The sequence below is a fragment of the Patiria miniata genome, unplaced genomic scaffold (assembly GCF_015706575.1).
Source record: "Patiria miniata isolate m_02_andy unplaced genomic scaffold, ASM1570657v1 HiC_scaffold_29, whole genome shotgun sequence".
In the NCBI taxonomy this organism is placed as follows: Eukaryota; Metazoa; Echinodermata; class Asteroidea; order Valvatida; family Asterinidae; genus Patiria; species Patiria miniata.
The window spans coordinates 9569688-9591182 of record NW_024037068.1 but is presented as its reverse complement, the minus strand read 5'-3'; the positions used below and the strand labels follow the sequence as shown (position 1 = coordinate 9591182).

The window sequence follows — 21495 nt, the reverse complement described above, 5'->3', positions numbered from 1 at the left end:
CTATATCTTAAGCGTGGATAATAAAGTGGAATTTGATTTGATTTACTGCATACTCACCTGTGTGAAGCCCAGTTTGATTCGTCTTTGCTTGAAGGTCCTAGCAAACTGCTCCAGTTCCTCCAGGTCAGTGGACTCCTCGGCTTGCTGTATGGCCGAGGTCTTCTGGGCCTGGGCAATCTGCAGCTGCTGCTGGGCTGTGATGGCTGGCGCTGCCGCAACTATCGTGGCCCCAGTCTACATTGAGGGGGAGGAAGAATCAAGACAATCAGAGCTGTAATTTAGTCAGTTACAAGTCACCACTAGTCATCACAAGTCATCACAAGTCAATCACAAGTCATCACAAGTCATCACAAGACAATCACAAGTCATCACAAGTCAAATACAAGTCATTACAAGTCAAACACTAGTCATCACAAGTCCATTACAAGTCAATTACAAGTCAATCACAAGTCAATAACAAGTCAATTACAAGTCAATCACAAGTCAATCACAAGTCATTACAAGTCATAACAAGTCAAACACAAGTCATCACAAGTCATCACAAGTCAAACAGAAGTCATCACAACTCATCATAAGTCAAACACAAGTCACCACAAGTCATCACAAGTCAAACACAAGTCATCACAAGTCAAATAAAAGTCATCACAAGTCAAATAGAAGTCATCACAAGTCATAACAAAACAAACAAGTCATCACAAGTCATAACAAGTCAACCAGAAGTCATCACAAGTCATCACAAGTCAAACACAAGTCAAACACAAGTCATCAAGTTTCAAGTCAAGTCACAAACTGTTCCGATGAACTGTGGCAAAGGCATTCCATTGACACTGCTTGTGCCCTAATACTTGTGGACCGAAGTGCAACTTGTGATCTGTCCTGTGATTGACTTGTGGTTTGACTTGTGTGATTGACTTATGGTGATTGACTTGATCACATTCTTACATACTCCAATCCAATGAGAAGTACATTATTCAACGTGATATTCCCCGGAGTTGAAACCGAGTTTTACGTTGGCAACTCCACAGCCAAAAAAATCCTGAATGTTGTTATCAATTTCATTTGTCCTTGCTCTGCACTGAGCATCGATGACCAACACTGGGCATGCACTAAAAACATTGCTTTGAGAGACGCACGTATTTTTTGAGCGACTCAATGAGTTTTCTCTGGTTCACTGATTAACTCATGGTCCCTGCATGGCCCAAAACAGCCTACTAGTTACTCCCTGTACTGACCCAAGCCGCCCGAGCACTCTCAAGGTTCAATGAATTGATCAGGGATTAAATACAATGTAATAGAGTGCTAATGGGTTACGTTTGCAGGTTGGAATCCAACCTTTCATTACCTGTGCGGAGGAGACCGTTGCTAGAGTCACTGCCGGCTGCTGCACCGTCGGGGCTCCGATGAACGTCTGACCCTGGATCAGGTTCTGCTGACCCTGGATCTGCAAAAGCGGGTTTGCAAGGTCAGACCAAGAGTAATAAGGCAAGGCCTGAGGGACGATTACAAGCGAGTGGACTAAGTGCCTTTGCAGAGGAATGGGTGCAATTTTTTTTTCATACTTGAAAGCTGTGAAGTGCATTGTATATGTATTTATAATGGTTCTTACTTTGTATTCATATTCAGTTTTAGCCTTGGTAAAGGCGTTCGACATAGTGTCCGATATTCGATAGTCGGCCGCTAAAATAAACAATAGCCCCGTGCTATGCACTCACACGTACTGTGCGAAGTGCCAACAGTGACCTCACGCGCCTAGGCTACAATATGCATATCATTTGGTGTTGGTCGAATGCCTTGGAACAACCATGTGCCTTGGCTTGTTTTTCTTTATTATGTGGCTGGATTTCCAGCAATGACCTTGTATGCAAATAAAGATGAGATTGTTTTTCAATACATGTACTTTATAGTCATAGAGGCTCATATTTTACATGGATAGAGAGCAGGACAGTCTGGTTAAATTCTCCAACAAGTTTGGAGTCCTCAGACTAAATATAACTCCATATATAAATCCAGCAACAAAATGACGAAAATTTCCCCCCAAAAGATAGGCCACTGCGATGGTTGTTCCAAGGCATTCATCCGACACCAAATGATTTGCATACTGTAGCCTAGCCACGTGAGGTCGCTGTTCGCGCTTCGTACAGTACGTGTGATCGCATAACGCACGGCTATTGTTTATTTAAGCGGCCGACCATCGATCATTGGACACTGTTGTCTTGACTCTTAGCATTCATCAAGGCTAATTCAGGTTTGGGTGTTGGTTCTTACTTCTGGTGAAAACGAAAGCAAAGCGAATTTCATGACATCAGCATGGCCTTGTATGAGGGCTGTGAAACCTTGCTATGACCATACTGGCCAACATGTGTTGAAATGACCGTGTTTCTACTCGTGGCCGGCTTTTTAGCTGTGCTATATTTAAACAATGCATGAGAAGATGAAAGATTTGTAAAACTCAATTATGTAGTTAGTATTGGGCTTTTGGTACACCAGTTTCACCTAAACAACAGAATGTTGCGGCATTTGCTTCATTTAGGAATTGCTGAGGACCGAGTCTTTCCCAACTATGAAACCAAAACGACAAAGATTTTACCAAGATATAAAACTATCAACGACAAAACAACAAAAACAATATCAGTACATGAGAAAACACCAATGGAGGAGGCCAATTAACATTTATGGCCACAAGAATTGAACCTCTTCCATTCTACTCGCTTGTTTGGACTAAGGACCCAAACGTGGAAACAAATTCATTTTTTTTCAATTTCTGAAATCTCAATCTCCTAGCCATGGTTTTGCTGTCAAACCTTTCAAACTCCCATAAAATCCAACACTATAGATCTATATCATGCTTCCACCATTTTAGTCATGTTCCCTGTATCCAATAACAGTACTGAATGATAATGTTTTGGTGCAAGAAAGGAACCAGACTATTTTTCCTCAAGCCTCGCTTTGGTTACATTTATTTGAATGGGGAAAAAATTCAAATGGCTGCAACATGATAATGGTCTATTATTAGCAGACGGCGCACATTCACAGGACTTTGTAATAAGATTGGAACATCAAGCCCTACATAAATTATGTGTCTGAGCCCTGCAGTGCTGAATCCTACGAAACCCTACAGAACCCTTCAAAACCAAAATGGACACTGGAAGATTTTGGGATAAGCAAGATTAGTCAGAGATTTGTTGTGAAGGATCCAAATGTTTCTAGTTTTTAAGGGTACATGAAGAAAGTTCTTCCGAAGAGAACTAACGAGAATTGTTAGAACTCAGTAATCCACATTTTGAGAATGCACATGTAAGGCCGCTATGGGATTTCATTGGTGTTTTCTTAAATACTGGTGCAAACATTTGAAACTGAAGGAAAAATAAAGAGAAGGCAATGAACATCAATGCATTAAAGCTGACATGTCTCTCATGCCCACAATACAACATTCCATGCAGGGTTAAACACTATACCCGCAGAATATTTGGTGCTTGAACTAATAATGTCATGCAAAAAAAGTTATAAGAAAATTTAGTCGCCAGAAACACATTGTCTTACAGCCTCACACATGGACAAGATTGAGACTTAAAGAGGTTTGGAATGCTCGAAGACATTTCCGTCATTTTTTGGGTATATGTAGCCTAAGGTGTGATGACATCAAAACGACTATTGTTTCCGTCATAAAATGAGTACAAAAGGTACTTTTGAGAGCTATTTTTCAGGTCCTGTTTCGACCCGAACGTTCAATTTGTGTAAAAGTCGTCGTTGCGGGCAGCAAACAAAACACAGTAAATCGTGACGTAATAAACAGGACTCGTTTATGCTACTCTGCATCGGGAGTCCTGTTTATTACGTCACGATTTACTGTGTTTTGTTTGCTGCCCGCAACGACGACTTTTACACAAATTGCACGTTCGGGTCGAAACAGGCATGACGGGACTTGAATAACAGCTCTCAAAAGTACCTTTTGTACTCATTTTATGACAGGAACAATAGTCGTTTTTATTTCATCACACCTTAGGCTACATATACCCGAAAAATGACAGAAATGTCTTCGAGCATTCCACAACCTCTTTAATCATTTAAACAAATAGGTGTCGCCTGCCCCTTTCACAGTGCGGTTTACCAAGGGATGTACTTTACGGCCACTTTATCATTATGGGCTCCATGCAAAACTACACGCACGCTTGCCGACGTAAAAATGTAACTTGTGTATAAATACGTTTGTGCATACATTTCAGCTCTCATTATGGTGAGTGACCATATTTAGGTATGTTTCTACTTTACACATCGACACGTTTTAATGTGCACATTTCAATTGTTGATCCTTGTTGCATGTACTGCACAGCAGAGATACATGTATGTGTTTTTTTCACTGGCTCCCATGCGTAGGCCACACTATCTACAGTTCTAGCAGCAGTCTATGGCCAGTCTGTGCTTGGCCATACCTATGTGTGTACAAATAGTTCCTGAAATTTTGTAGTGGTTTTTTTTTTGCATCGAAACCATTAGGCCTGATATTCTGCAAACAGCTTCAATTACTCAAAGCATTCCTTTTTTTCCCACAAGAATGACAACCTCCCGATTTCTCCTTTTGGAGAAAATTTGCCTAAGATCTTCATTTCTGCTTTGCACAAAATAGAAAATAGGGCAACTTTTGGACGAAGATTGAGAGGCATATATATTTCACCAGAAGGGGAATTGGAGCACTCTTTATTTCTGTGAAATAAATAAAAAGTGAATGCTTGGATATTAAAGTGAGCCCGTATTCGCAGTGCCAAATTAAGTGTTCTGTAGGCCCGCGGCACCAGTGTTCCATAGGCCCTACTTCAGTTCCTATGTGGCGTCCACAATGAAAGTCTACTGATTTTTAAATAGCAATAGGTCTCTCTCAATGACGGCCAACTCTGTAGGAGAACTGCAACTGCGTATTTTACGCAATCAAGCAGTGTTGAAAATGTTCCAAACACGAGCGCTTGTTGCTCGAAATGTGTTCGAAATACGACACAGCCAATGCGCGTTATGCAAGTTGACACGCGAAATGCTGATGCTGGTCTGTAGAAAATGACGTCATTTCAGAGAGACCTAATGACATAATTTGAAGGCCGTTTATTATAGTGGTATTTTAAAAGCTTGGTGGTAACGCAAAGTGTGAAAGGAGCAGCCGACACACACACGGAATGAGCTGTTGGTGAGGAAGATGACATACATGTATGTTAGGAAATGGGTGTCTCTAGGAAGGCATTGCAACAACCAGTGTGATTAAAAATGCAAGGAACCACTTCAAAAGTTCAAATGGTTCATGTAATCGGGGCATAATAACACCAAAGAAAGAACACCACAAAATCTTGGAAATTTGCTGCTGAACAGAATGAAAATCTGCAACGTGGACTCAATTTCATGGTACTGATCCAGACATTTTAAACTTTTTTGCTCACTGTAGTTTTATCTACTTCATGGTAATCATAAAAGAGAGCAGAGAAAAGAAGCCAGCAATCTCGAGGCCGGTTTTGGCCATATGACGAAAAGGTTTTGAACGTCAGCACAATTTTTCTATTGAGGACTCCAATGCAGGGAACGGCGGAGACTGTGCAAACACACGAGAGCCTTGGCACGAACCATCCCACGACATACTGGTAGGTTTTAACGTGCACGAACTACAGTGTACGAACTACAGTGTACGAACAGCGCTGCAGATTAAAGGTAGAAGTGGACCATTTGTAAACTATACAAAAAGTAACCAACCAAATTATTGCGAAAAAGCTTACTTGGTTTAAAGATAGTAATGACACTAAATTCCCAGTGAAATTATTCCTTTTTGGCGTGTTGTCATTTTGAAGAATACAATAAAAGAATGCCATTTCCAATGATGAGTCAAGTGACACATTTTTGGAAATTTGGGTTTGTAGTGTGCTTGTAATTGGGCGAATCAGTGAATGGGTGCAAGCATTGTCACACACTGAACGGAATAGTAGCGTGCGTCGTGTTAACGCTATTATTAGTCTGTTCAGTGTGTGACATCACATAGCTTATGATGGGCTAAAAATAAGAAGTGTGTCCTGAATGCCGATTTTGGAATTGTGTCACAAGAATTTTTAACTGAATTCGAGATCCAGAATACTGTGTTTCCTCGAAATACACAGCATTCACAGAGATAAACACTTCATCGGGTTAGTACATCCGTCTTTATATTTTGAGCACTTTTGTTTCTTCCAAAAAATAAAATGTATAACTGACAAATGGTCTATTCCACCTTTAAACAGTGTGAGCATGCGTGTACAGTGGCAAAATAATGGAAGTGGTGAAATAATGGAAGTGTCCATAATCCTCTTTTTTTTCCTCATAGTATGCAATAAGATGTGCGAGGAGAACACTAATCACTAAAAACTCGCCCAAGTGTGTACTTGCCTGCAAACGGGGACCCCCCATTGTCCCTCTTTTGTTTGTACTAACTTTTTAGGAAGACATCCCATATGTTTTGTACACGATTGTAAATTGGGGACCAATCAACGTCCCCTATTGAATGCAGCAACAAACTCCATGAAACTGGGTCCAAGGGTTACACAAAGAGGACAGCAGTATGTAAATCCATGGACAAATAAAACACTTTCTTGAACATTTTTTTTCGGGGAAAACCAGGGAAAACTTTTGAAGTGGTTCCTTTGAGTGAGAACTACAAGGGATGAGGAGTGTGATTTATACCTGGGGCAGCAAGCTACTTTGCGGCTGGGACAACAAGCCGGTCTGCTGGTTGGCCTGCTGCTGAAGGAAAAACTGCTGCTGCATGTTTGGCGCCACCTAGAGGCGAGGTTGACACACGCACACACGTACACAAGACACACAAAGTGACGACGATGCCACGAAAAAAAAGACAAGTGTCAAAAACGCCAAATGCAAAAACAGGCAAGGTGTTATCAAATTATTGTGTGGAATGGTATAAAGCGACAAAGCTGTAGTCAAGAACATCACATGTCAAATCGTAAAGGAGTCATCTCGTATCCGGGATTCGTTGGGGACGAGTTTATCGGAAGAAGGCTCATTGTGTTGGGTTGAAGTTGCAGGATTCTGAACAGCGCTGCCCTGAAATCTTCCCGGAATGAAGTCCTCAGTGTGTAAACAATGCTGATGACTTCATTGCTGGAAGATTGCAGAGCACGTGTTCAGAACCATGCAACTCGGGGTGAGATGGGGTTAAAGAGGTTGTGGAATGCTCGAAGACATTTCAGTCATTTTTGGGGGTAGATGTAGCCTAAGGTGTGATGAAATAAAAACGACTATTGTTTCTGTCATGAAATGAGTACAAAGGGTACTTTTGAGAGCTATTTTTCAGGTCCTGTTTCGACCCGAACGTGCAATTTGCGGGCAGCAAACAAAACACAGTAAATCGTGACGTAATAAACAGGACTCGTTTATGCTACTCTGCATCGGGAGTCCTGTTTATTACGTCACGATTTACTGTGTTTTGTTTGCTGCCCGCAACGACGACTTTTACACAAATTGCACGTTCGGGTCGAAACAGGCACGGACAGGACTTGAAAAACAGCTCTCAAAAGTACCTTTTGTACTCATTTCATGACAGAAACAATAATCGTTTTTATTTCATCACACCTTTGGCTACATATACCCGAAAAATGACGGAAATGTCTTTGAGCATTCCACAACCTCTTTAATCGTTGTCTGGAGCATTGAATTCAGGGTCTGCGGGTAAAGCTGCAGGTTCTGTGGGTTCGAGTCCTGCCTGGAGTTGCGTGTGCCCTTGGGCAAGGCACTTTGTCATTCATTGCTTCTCCCCACCCAGGAGTAAATGGGTACCTGCGAGGGCAGAGATGGTTATTGTGGTTGATTTTAGCTGCTTTGTACGGAAAGCTCCTGAAAAAAAATCCCACCCTTGCTGCAAATAACACCTGATGCAAAGGCGCTGTTGGAGATAAACTAGTCTGCAACTTATCCCGGTTACAAGTATTCAATGAGATGACCCTTAAATCAATCACAAGTCAAAGTATCAGAAAGTCACAAATACTGATTCGCAAGAGTCATTTCAACAGTGTTTGCCGAAACCTGGGTGTGCCCACGGGGTGCGTAAATTGTAGAATAGGCCATGCATAAGCAGCCAACTCAAGATCAACACAATTAGGCCTGCCTCCACAGACTTTGTGTGCGTGTACAAAAGAGACGAAGTCTCCGATGCGAACTGGTTTATCCAGATAGTTTATCACCAGACTTGTGATGACTTGTGATGACTTATGATGACTTGTGACGATTGACTACAGCTCTGCAAAATAGCTGCATGCAGGATGTCATGATAAAAAAAACAGTCAACTTCAAAGTTTGATACGACACAGCTGCAAACATACATATTTTGAAATACCTCAAATGTATGTCTTTTTGGTGTAAAATATAAATTATTTTATTTTGGAATTTCTCTTCCATTTGGGGAAAAAAGAGAGTAATTTTAAAACGACTAAATCTGAAACCAACTCGTGCTCTGAATGGACACATCTTACACTGTATGCACCACAAATGGGGCTGCTATACTTGTACTTGGCTTTATACTAGGCAAACTTGACCATGAAAGTTAATACATCCGTTGGAGTTCAATCAATGGATAAATCTATCCATTCATGCAATACGGTTTATAATCAGATACATACATTGTATATCTTTTTCAATTGAATGAGTTGTCTCAAAATATAAATTGATGATCAAATTGTACTGAATGTGTGGAAGACTTCAACGCTGTGGCCAATTCTACAACTGGGCCAATTCAGGCAATTCACAATGCAGTGCGCCACCAAGAGTTTGCCATGGAGAGTCTTTTTTTTCAAGTTTACGGTCGACAAAACATGAACAATTTGAATGAGTGTCAGTAGACAACTTGAGCTAATTTGTTATAGATTTGAGCATAGCGTTCTGCCGCCTTACAAAAAAACACCATATTGATAAAAAGAAAAGAAAAAGGCAAAACAGATCCTCGAAACATACGCTTATGAAACTACGGACCGGAAAAACTAACAATTTCAAATGACCCGCGCTGCAAATTTGTCGACCATCTCCCACCATGCACTGGGAAAAATGAACTCTCGGTGGCAAACTCTTGGTGGCGCACTTCATTGTGAATCGCCCGAATTCTGCAATCGGGACATTTCTGTAATCGGGCTAATTCAGTTGAAATTGTCAAAGTCCTCTCAATGTTAGAATGGACATGCATTTTGTCACTTTTAACCAAACAACAAGGGACATGAGAAGTAGCAAAGTGAAACAATCATTTCAAAGGTTCAGAACTGAAAATATTAGGTGAAACAGATAATGTTAATGTTTTCAATGAGTGTAGATCTTTGAACAGAAAAATAATGAAAGAATTGGTAAGAAAAAATTGTCACTATATTAATATGATATTTTTGGCATAAAGCTAAAAGCAGGATGTTTTTTTTAAAAAGAGAATGAAAATCAAAGTTAATTTCATATTTCACTTTGAAGAGGTTAGTCCATCATGACATAATTGTTAAATCCAAAGTTTGAAATCAGAAAAATCAAAGTGGAATTTTGGTATGTGTACATGTACAGCTTTTGAGTTTTGGAAAAAAGCTACATGTACCATCAAACAATATTAAAGAGAAACATCAACAGTTACTTGAGATAAGATTTGAAAGTTTGCATGGCAACACAAAGTTTCCAAAAGTACTCTCCGTCTGTCTTCAGAAGACAGTGCATATAAATCAGGAGACTTTGCCAGTCTCCTGAAGACGGATATAGCATAGTGTCCGAAATATTAACCCTAACCACCCCAACTCCATCAAAATCCATCCCCCCATTTTGGCGGATTTTTGGGGGACTTGGTCCAGAAGGCCTGAGGTGAAATATTGATGGAGTATGATGGACTTGGGCCTAATGGCCTGAAGCAGTGCTAGGGGTATCCGATTGATTTTGCCTAGCTTCCTGTACTGCTATTGTGATAAACAGTGTAGCAAGTCTATGAATATCAACCAGTGCGTCAGTAGTGGATTCCATTATGTCATGTACAGTTTTGTATTGGACGCACAGTGATTGATGGATTTTGATGGACTTGGTCCAGTTCCTAATAAAGGACGCTAGGGAGTTAGGAAAAATTCCAAAATATGTCAAGAATTTCTCAACTTACAGCTAGCTACCGTACGTGGCTGTCATTAGCAAATATCTGATTAGCAAACTCTACTTAGTTTCTGCTCAAAAGATCTGATGCTCAAAAATTGGAGAAGCCGTGAACTTCATTTGCAATTTTTTTTTTCCAGCTGCACTAAACGTATGTTGTCAGTACTGCATGCACATGCACATGCACACTTAAAGCTATAGTCCATCATTTGCAGCCATCCGAAAAGTAACTGGCATAATTATTGTTGAAACACATACTTGGTTGAAAGACAGTAAGGGGACTAAAATCCCTGTGAAATTATTCTTTCTGGCAAGCTGCCATTTTGAAGTAATCAACGAAAGAAGGCTTTTCCAATGGTGCGTCTTAAGACGCACCGTAGGAAAATTTAAATTAGTAGTTCGTTTTGTTATTTGGCGAAGCGCGCGCAAGCATTGGCACGACGCACATGCACGCGCGGTTGCTGTAATTCGTCGGATCAGTGCGTGACATCGCGTATAGCTGCAACCGGCTCAGTGAGAACGTGTCTCGGACGCTAACTTCAGGCCCAAAATAATTCAAAACATGATTCAGCAACTTTTGATTTGAAATTGAGATCCTAGAATGCTGTTTTGCTAGGAATATAACAGCTGAAGCCGAGCTGAAACTTCATCAGGTTAGTTGTTCAGTATCCTTCATTAGATTTTGAGCACTTCTGTTGCTTCCAACGAACAAAATGCACATATTACAAATGATGGACTACATCTTTAAGGGTATGCAGTAAATGGCATACAATGTGGTATCTAACTTTCCCAAGCCCTAAATAGCTGTATACTAGAGGCACTCATGAACACTTACTAGTTTTACACTTACACAAAATACAGCACTAAACTGTGATCAAATGTTGCATCATAAGCGCATGTGCAACACTACATGTATATTGGAAGATTCTTGTACACAAGCCAACACCTAATGCCATGCTGTACGCTAAATACAACACTAAAAGACTCATCCATTAGGCTCCGCCCAATGCGCATGTGGGCAACAACACATGCGTGCCAACACTGCTAGGAATGGTTACCGTTTCTACATGTCCTTTTTCCAGTCACATGTTTACAGTATGTACAGATGTTCGTCTGTGAGTGTGACCCATACAGCTATATTAAATTACTAGAGCGCTAACTCCTCATTCTGCGCGCGGAGACGCTTTGAAGCCGTCCTGGGCGCAGCCATTTTGAATTCATGTGCGTGTTTGTAGAACATAATGAAATTACATGGAGTGAATTTGAAAGTGTACTCTACATGCAACGCGCAAGTAGAACATACGCAAACAACTTAAGCCCGTCATTGACGGTTCAAAAAAACGTGACGGCAAAAAGCATCTGCAGCGAATACGCGCACATGTTACGCTGTTTGCGTAGAGCAAAATGACACGCTCATTTGCTGATCATGCGTTTCGGTTTTGGGCGTATTGGCTTCAATAACGCAACGGTTTGGAATACAAACGCAGATATATGCAAATAGCCGTACAAAAGCCGTACACAATTTCTAGGTCTCCATAGGTTTGTGCACAAACATGGATGCGCCCAGCAGGCATTACTTTGTACACGAAGTTAGCGCTGTAGTAATTTAATATAGCTCTATGGTGTGACAATACAAAAGCTACACAGCATGTACTGCACATTCTGTTGCAGGAAAGTACATGTACGTATACATGTACAGGTTCAGTATGCTGTTCAAAATGACTGCATGCCTAACACCCACAAAACTAAAACTGAATAACATCATTAATTTATCAAACTCTTGCTTTGAAGCAGATTATTAAAAACTTGCAAAACAGTACAAATGCAGCATTTTCTCGATTGAGCATAAACAAGCAGACCGAAAATGCAATGAAGAACAATGCAAAATAACAGCCAGCTGTGTTTGCGCATGAAAAAACCCCAAAAACCAACCCAGCCAGCCCAGCCCAGCCACATTTTGTTCATCATTTTTGGGAGACAATTTTGGAAGGATAATCTGTCAACTGTCGCAAATCATTGACAGTTGAAGTTACATGCAAGGAATGTGCCACAATTTTATTTAAATCATTTTTTTGCAGAGTGGAGGATTTGTGCGGTTTCAGTCAAGGTCCTTGCAAAAAATGCCAAAACAATTATGGATATCACTGGCCCCAAGTGGGGACAATACAAAATGCTTTTAACATAACAATAAAAACGACTTTGTAAATTGGGCAAGAGAAATCTGGTCAAACATCGAATCAATTTCTGAAAAAGGCTTTTCAAAATGTGCTTTGTTAAGAATTCTCTCTCAAAAAAAAGAAAGAAAAAGAAATAAAGATGTGCCTCTGATAGGGTTGATTGAGTTGCGTAGCATGGTCGGTATCATGAGGGTTTCATGTGAGTTTTTGACAAGCGATGCATGCAATTCATGCAAATCGAATGCGCTACAGATTGGTTCAGCTGAGGATAAACTGGGCTCAACTGGGTTGAGCCTAGTGTGAAAGTATGCAGGGCGTTAGGCGTGTCTGGGTTGCAAAATGGGCAACAGTTGAAAGAAAGATGAACTGGGCATTGATGGGTTAGACTTGCGAGGGTCACACTTCACATGAAAGTTGAGCAGGAATTCTGCCAATGTTTTTGAAATGTATCCAACTTTTTTTTGCAAGTTCCAATGAAGTTTGAACAATGGGACTTTTCGGCGCAGGACACAATGCAACAAATGGGGTGACTTTGGTCTGCCACAAGGTGCAAACTGGGCTCAACTGGGTTAGGCCTAGTGTAACAGTAATGCAACAAACAAGGCGACTAGTGGGTTGCCAACAGGTGAACCTGCTCACCTTCTTGGGTTGCAGAAGCACATATTGCGGCATGTTGGCCTGCTGCAACAAGCAAGGTTGCAAGGTTTAATCAAGAAAGGAAATCTGGGCTTGTACTGTTAAACTGTGTTCAAATCTAAAATTATATTCCAACTAAAAGCCCACAGGATAAATTGTGAGTAGATACAACTTATGGAACAGGTTTTTAAACCGAGTTGGTTTTTGTAAAAAAAAAAATACTAATTTTCGGTCAAGCATTATTTTATCACGTCTAGGGTGCAACACCTTGAATTCCAACCTGAAAACTCTTGATCGTTTTTAAATCTTATCTTTCGTTAAAGATCTGACTTTGTGCTGAAAAGTTTAACTCCATTATTGGTTATAAATGCAAATGAACCAAAAATTGACCATAGACTTGAACCGGAGACCATTAGACTACCGCTCCAGCCCCACTACCATGTAAGCTATTCATGTGGGCTCTGTGCAGGACTACCCCCAAGGCCGTGAAAAAAAAGGACATAATATAACTAAAGATATTCATGACACAAAGTTCATATGCACTGCACCACAAGAGCAAAGGTGACGCCTGCGTGTAGACATTGCCAAAATGGTATTCATTTTTAAGGCATTCATTTAGTGCTGGGCAACAAGGACTTGTGAGATGCCTACAATTATTTGTTTTCAAACCGACAATAAGCTGCTATTTACGAGGTTTCCAGATTCATTCTTTGAGGCAAACACTTGATGGCGCACTGTATTTAGAAACTACTGGGTACTCCGTTTGTTAGATGAGGGCACATCCGTATGAATATGCAACAGGTTTGTGCATATTCACATGAATATGCAACAGGTTTGTGCATACGTGACCTGCCATAGCATAATGAGGAATAACCCCCACCTTTTACTTTTCAAGTTATTATGTACATCATGTTAAAGTGCAAATCATTGGCTTTCCAATGATCCCAAATTTATTTCTGTAGCTGAATTTATTCCAAAGATACATGTATGCAGCAGGAACTTCAACAGTGTCCCGCCAATCTTCGCCAACCTCGTTTCGAGAAAAACGGCTTTGAAAAAAAAAACCCCAAAAAACAATGCATTGCGCCGCCAATGGCAGTGACAAACGTTTTTCACTTTTTCCACTTTTGTGGGCATTTTTCTCGCAACAAAAATGCATAGTGTGAATCTTGGATACCTTGACTACTCAAAAATACAAAACCACCAATATCAATTTTGACCTGATTTTTCTACTAAGTCCAACTTAAGGCGTCGATTACTCAAAACAAGGTTTTGGGGGACATTCCTCATTTTGCCTCAGTAGGTCACATATATATTCACATGAATATGCAACATGTTTGTACATATTCACATGAATATGCAACAGGTTTGTGCATATTCATATTACAATTGGTAGTACATGTGGGGCTCAACTTCAGCATGTCCAACCAGTGCACACACATGATTGTGCACTCACTCAACTTCTGTGAGTATATCACCTAGCGCCCCCGACACTGTTCCTGCACAGAGCCCACAGATGCTCAACAAAAAAGGCAATCTTAGTTATTAAAGCTAGAAAGCACCTGAAGCAAAACTTCGCACGGAGGTACGAGTAACAAGACTTGATACTGACCTGGCCGGTTTGCAGGAACACGTACTGCTGCATGGGGTTCTGCTGCTGCAGCTGCTGCAGCTGCTGCAGGTCTGTGGTGCTGATCTGCTGCAGTGGCGTGCCGGGCACCTGGGTGCTTATCTACGGTGACACAAATAAGGAAATGGAGGAATACCATTGCATTCAAGGAAGCAGTTAATATTGAAGCTAACTCTCTCACTTACAATGTTAAAGATGTTCGGAGTGCAAGTTAATCAAAAGAGAGAAGATACACAAATGTTGAGAACTTGATACTGTCTGGGGTTTCAGGGCGGCAATACTCAAACATGAAGTGGGTATGATTGGAAGTGGGGATAGAAGGTAACAGTGATTTTGACAGACAGAAAGAAAAGTAACCAAACAAATCAAAGGTTAACATTTCAAAAGGTTAACATTTCAAAGGTTAACTCTGCAAACGTTAACGTTGCAAAGGTTAATGTTGCAAAGGTTAACGTTGCAAAGGTTAATGTTACAAAGGTTACGTTGCAAAGATTAATATTTCAAAGGTTAACATTGCAAAGGTTAACATTGCAAAGGTTAACATTGCAAAGGTTAACATTGCAAAGGTTAACATTGCAAAGGTTAACATTGCAAAGGTTCACATTGCACAGGTTAACATTGCAAAGGTTAACGTTGCAAAGGTTAACGTTGCAAAGGTTAACGTTGCAAAGGTTAACGTTGCAAAGGTTAACGTTGCAAAGGTTAACGTTGCAAAGGTTAACGTTGCAAAGGTTAACATTGCAAAGGTTAAAGGTTAATGTTTTAGGGTCATTTTGTTCTTGACGAGAGAAACAGAACAAAAGCAATTCACAAGAGTTGAAGGCGAATAAAGTCCACTTCACTTCCATCTTAAAGTGTAAATTAATACTTACTTCAGGGTTCCCACAGAAATCTTCAAATGAAATTCTGACTTTCCCAGGACAAAATTAGGGCTTTCCATGACCCATTACTACGCTGTCTTGTCATCTTGGGAACTTATTTACAATACACTGGCCAGTCATCAAACTGAGGCAAGGGACGCCACTCCCTTTCAGCCTTTCAGTTTTGACACAAGACCACAGACGAGCACAATGGTGCATCGGATATGCAACAACTATAGAGCATAAATTTATGCATAAAGAGTTAGTTAAATGGAATACAAAACTGGAAGACTGTCATAACAATATTAAACTTATCATCACTTTAGAATTGTGCAGGATTCCATGACTTTTTTCCTTGGAAATTCCTTTTTCCATGACTTCTTATTTAAACTTTCGTAACTTTTCCATGACTTTTCATGACAGCTTTAACTTCCAGGATTTTTCCGTGACTTTTGGAACCCTGTTACTTTCTCCACACACAGTCTTTTGGGTACACAATTCGCACGAGCCTGAGTCGGTATTATGTGTTGGGTTTAACCAGTTCGCGCCGGAGGACGTGTATACACGCAAACGTTTTGCAGTATTCTGAACAAATGACATATAAACACGCACGGAGCGAGGCCAGAAATATCTTTAAGCATCCCACCCGCAGCAAGCGAGGCCGGAGATATGAGTGTGCTGCCCATGGGTGATGGCTTCAACCCACCTGGCATGAGGTCGAGTAAAAATATACCCCGCGCCTCATTCCGTTCTAGTCAAATAATCCCAGCATGAACTGGTTAAAGATAAAACAAAATACAGCTTCTGAAATAGTCAGGGTGGAACGACAAAAGGTTTAACAGAAAGGAAAGAAAATACCATTGCAGACCAACTACCTGTAAGAAGGGGTATTAGCAGTGTATTTTTGAACAGCTGGGATTTAATGCAAAGCTGGGATTTCATGCAAGGTTATGATTTCGTGCAAAAACTGCAAGGTGGTATTAGCCTATTTCAGATTTATGCCTGACACAATAGGACGGTGCTGTTTTGGTTTGGGTAAATACAAATGACTTTGCCCAAGTCCAACTGCGCCCTCCTATTGTGTCTGCCATATCTCAAATAGGCTGATATTCTGGTTTGAGAAACTGCGAATGTGCAGGTGGGAAATTTCAAGAGATTTCTTGGAAACTGGTGAGGGACAGATGTTGTAAGATCGCACAACTGTGAGAAGGAACAGACTAAGAAAGAGTAGACTGAAGATATGACCTAATATACATATACATAAATAATACAGAAGCCTTTGCAATAAGACAAATTTTGAGCAAATTGGGGCACCATAACAATGTCACTTTGAGGGTGCAATCAAATGTGAATTACACGTTAGTGTTGTCCATGGATGTATACAAAATGTACTTCAATAACTCTGAAATTTCATTTTTACAATTCTAATTTTTTTAATTCTAATTTTTTTAATTGAAATAAATTTACCACTTTTGAAAATTTACTCCAATCAACTTATTCCTAATATTTGTGTCCCCTAATTAGCGACATAATACAGTGCACTTTTTCACTCAAAAATATGTCTTACTGCATTGGCTGCTTGGTCAGTCTCGGACTCATTGTCTGAATGTACAGACCAGCTACACGCTGCATGTGGACAATTCCAGCGTTATGTAATGCCCGTGACAGAGATTTTAAGAGTTTAGTGAATAAACCTGACAATGTATTTTTCAAATCTTATACATCCATCATCTAGTACTGGTCAAGGAGATTACAAACTAGGAGTTTTTGGATCAGTTCTCTGAATCGTAAATTAGATATGAAGGTTAACTGGCCCTGTCACGGATATATTACACTTCCTTTCCTCATGCTGGAATTGCCAACATTTCAGGTCTTTTACACATATTGCCAAATGCACCAAAAATCTGTGAACACGTGTGACCTCAGTGGGAGCACAGTGCCACCCGGAGATGACTTCTAAATCGTGGTCACTAGGTTAGTCTAAACACCTCTCTATTTTATTCACACAAAAATTTTTAATACGGATACGTCAGGATAACAGAAAAAGAAGAAAATACAGAAGACAAGGGTGGTGAGTGAAAAGATAAACCCTAGGTTTCTGATTCTGTTATGAAGAGACAGGTGTATCCGGCACACATCAGGAACGGATTAAGACCTTAGCCTGTTGCTGCTGTTGCTGCTGCTGTTGCTGCTGCTGCAGCTGCTGCTGCTGCTGCTGGATCTGTCCACCAATCTGTCCTGGGAACTGGGTGGGCATTTGGTTCCCCGTCTGCCACATCTTAGTGAAGTCTGTGAAAGGCTGTATATTGAGTGGAGGGGTTGGAAAAAAGGCCAATATAGGGGGAGAGTAGGGGGAAAACAAAGCGCAGGGAAGCAGCAACAAAACAAACAAAAAAATGTGTAAAACTTTTCGAGCGAGTTAGCAGACAGGCAAATTTTATGCAAGCGAAGGGTTTGGTTTTGATTGCTGGCAGCCAAGCAAGATGCAAAAAAAAACATGCAATGGAAATAATATGACAAAATAACCGTCACCGTTTTCACGAACTGACACGCACGCACTGTGTGCTTTCAGTTCGTGAAAACCGCGTAACCAATAATTTCTGTTTCACAAACTGACACGCGGGTGTGCGCACACTTCATAATAAAATAATTTTGGTTTTCATGAACTGAAATTTGCAAGCATGTAGCAGAAATACAATTTGGCAGAAATACAATTCGGAAAAAAAAAATGCTTTGAAAGGTTTGACACAAATCGACTCCATCCGTACACTTGTGGGATTACACAAACATTTAACTAAACACCTTTTAACTGGTGAAATTACATGTTAGAAGGGTTTCAGTTTGTGAAAACGAAAATGTACGGAGTCCGCGCATGTAGTACTTGGGTGTCAGTTCGTTAAAACTAAAATGACGAGGTTCTGTAAAGTATGCGCGCTTTTTAGCGTACTCACACACCACGGAGTGTCAGTTCGTGCTGTCGGTGACGTAATGTTTACAGGTACATGTACATAGGATCATTTGCTTATTAAGCGTTTTTTTGTTTTCATTTGAAGTAATAAAATTGCTCAAAACCGGTAGCATAACAACTACTGGTAACTTCTTGAAGTTTCAGCTCAGTTGATACTATACAGTTTGCGAAATCAGAGAAATTGTATGCACAATTTTCGGGTCTCTCAACTGGAATCCGTTGCTGACGCACATAAAAAAGCTGTGCCAGCGAAACACTTTCTGAAACCACCTTCAATGATTGTTTTCTTCTGAATTATACAATTTCAGGCGGAATAATTCCACAGAGTATTTGGTACCAGTCCTATCTTCACTTTGAGCAAATATTTGTTTCGTTACATCGGCACATGTTTCCGGGTAATTGCAAATATTCCTATGTGTCTTAAAGGGAATATACATCATTTGCTTTTGCTGTAATTTTCAGAAATGGATGGAATTGGGGGGTTGGAAATATATAGCAAATATAGTTACACTGACTTTTTTGAGGTTTTGGGTTTCGAAAATGCTATAAAAACCAAGAAAAACAATCATTTTCCTGTAGTCTGGTTCCCTGACTCCATTTAAGAAGAAACAGAGCAGTTGACATATATTGGGGAATTGTAAGGTCAGGGAACCAGTCTAGCTGGCTTGTACCCGTTCATAGGTGTGTAATCGATTGCAAACAAGTGCGATGGTCAACTGGGGCCAGTATTTGAAAAAAAGCCAGTTTTTCCCAATGCTGATCGGCCGATCAGCGTTGAAAATTGATACAAAAATACCACTTTTCTTGAAAATGACAGTATACCAGGTGCCATGATTTTACAAGATGCTTTACACTGTCATTCACTAAGAGTCCAGCAAGGTATTACAAAATGATTTGGTAGTTTTATTTTTTGATGTTTGCAAATGTTGTATTTTCCCTTTAAGATGTAACTGAATGATAAATGTCTGAAGATAAAAAAGTCCGTCAGCGTTAAATTGATAACAATGTGTAAAATGCAGCATGCTAAAGGGACCTCAATGAGACGAGTACCCAAGGTCAAAGATGAATTCCCCCATCCCCCCCCCCCCCCTCAATGACCCGTTACTCACCAACTGGACCGGCCCGGCCGCTTGCTGCTGCAGCAACTGCAGCTGCTGTGCTGTCAGGGCCTGTACCGTCGTAGCCGCTGCCTGGGAGACCGCCTGCACTGTTGGGGCCTGGCTCTGGCTGACCGCCACCATGGAGGTCTGGGGCTGGCTGGTGGCGGTGGTCAGCTGGGTCTGCAGCCCCTGTTGGCCCTGCAGGATGCGGGACAGGTTGCTCTTGAGAGACGAGAATAAACGGGAAAGAGATTTTTAAAGGGAAGATAAAACATTTGCGAACATCAAAAAACGAAGTGATCAAATTATCACGAAATACTTTACTGGAATGTTGGGGAATGACAATGTAAAGCTTCCTGTAAAAGCATGGCTCCTGGTGTGCTGACATTTTTAAAGTAAAGTTGTATTTGTGTATCGATTTCCAACACTGGTCGGCCGACCATTGTTGGAGGAAACTGACTTTTTTTCAAAAACTGCTCCTACTTTTTCATATCAAGCTATGCAGCATTTCCTTTGCAATTGATTACACACCTGTGTAGGGGTACATGCCTGCTAGACTAATTCTCTGACCTTACAATTCCCCAAAGTCTATAAATTACTCATTCCAAAGCTACATGTAAAGTGGGTCAGGGAACCAGACTACAAGAACATGATTGGTTTTCTTGGTTTTTCTAGCATCTACGAACCCAAAACGTGCTTAAAGGAACATAGGATCATTTGCTCTCTGTGCATTTTTTCCCGTTTGAAGTAATAAAATTGCTCAAAAGCAAGCAGTTTAACAATATTTGCTACAGCATATTAATCCTCCAAATCCACTTATTTCTGAAAATTACAGCATAAGCAAATGTTGTACATTCCCTTTAGGCCAAAAAAAAAAGTCTCCGGTTTCTGGTATGCGCGCACGTCGCCGTAGCCATGCGTGTCGGCAAAATTAAAAAGATTTTTTCAATGATAGATTTGGTTTGACTGGAATCCTGCTGCTGCACAATTTTAACGTGTTTTTAGATTGGGTTATGGTCGAGAATAATCTTTATGTGGCCTCTCTGGACTCCCGTATACTTGCACTAAGTTTAGTCGGGCACCATTTGCAGTCATCAGCCGACATTTGAAGCAAAAAAGTTAGTCAGTCGTACAAGTTCTAAACACCCCGTAAAATTATTCAGTCTTGCTTGCAGTCATTTCAAAGAAATCAAGCAATGCAGGTGATTTCCAACGATCAGTCAATTGGCTGATTTTTGGAATAAAAAGAGCTGACAAAATCGTGTTTTGTGATCAAAAGATTGTGCATATTTTTTCACTGTTTTCCCGAAAAGTTTGGCATCCACTGAGCTGAATCTTCAACAGGTTAGGTTCTGAACATTCTTCTTTGGATTTTGAGTGGTGTTATTATTGGAAGCAAATAAAATGCATGTAAAGCAAATGATCCTATGAAATGAAAATGAAACTGCAAATGAAAAATGCCAACATACGGTAAAACTGAGAGATATTTTTGCCCGGGTTGTTAAAGACTTAAAGCTATAGTCCATCATTTGCAGCTATCCGAAAAGTAGCTGGCGTAATTATTGTTGAAAAACATACTTGGTGGAAAGATAGTAAGGGGACTAAACTCCCTGTAAAATTATTCTTTCCGACAAGCTGTCATTTTGAAGTAATCAACGAAAGAAGGCCTTTCCAACGGTGCTTCTTAAGACGCACCGTAGGAACATTTAAATTAGAAGTTCGTTTTGTTATTCGGCGTAGCGCGCGCAAGCATTGGCACGACGCACACGAACCCCCGGTTGCTATAATTCGTCAGATCAGTGCGCGACATCGCGTAGCTGCATTCGGCTCAGCGAGAACGTGTCTCGGACACTGAATTCAGGCGCAATTCAAAACATGATTCAGCAACTTTTGATGTGAAATTGAGATCCTAGAATGCTGTTTTTCTCAGAATATACAGCTGAAACTGAGCTGAAACTTTATCAGGTTAGTTGTTCAGTACCCTTCTTTAGATTTTGAGCACTTTTGTTGCTTC

General features: G+C 40.5%; 1 protein-coding gene across 11 annotated transcripts in view; it reads right to left on the bottom strand.

Annotated features, from left to right (window-relative positions):
* LOC119735514 (POU domain, class 2, transcription factor 1-like) overlaps positions 1-21495 on the bottom strand; it is a 51431-nt gene that overhangs the window by 6032 nt on the left and 23904 nt on the right. For 7 of the 11 annotated variants that reach the window (XM_038209230.1, XM_038209232.1, XM_038209227.1 and 4 more), the window contains 7 exons: positions 19491-19703; positions 17569-17712; positions 14536-14655; positions 12927-12968; positions 6685-6780; positions 1343-1441; positions 58-234 (listed from right to left, as the gene is read on the bottom strand). In XM_038209230.1, coding sequence (XP_038065158.1) covers positions 58-234; positions 1343-1441; positions 6685-6780; positions 12927-12968; positions 14536-14655; positions 17569-17712; positions 19491-19703 — 891 coding nt within the window. The remainder of the gene's footprint in view (positions 1-57; positions 235-1342; positions 1442-6684; positions 6781-12926; positions 12969-14535; positions 14656-17568; positions 17713-19490; positions 19704-21495) is intronic. The other 4 variants (XM_038209228.1, XM_038209238.1, XM_038209231.1 and 1 more) reach the window with 4 other exon arrangements.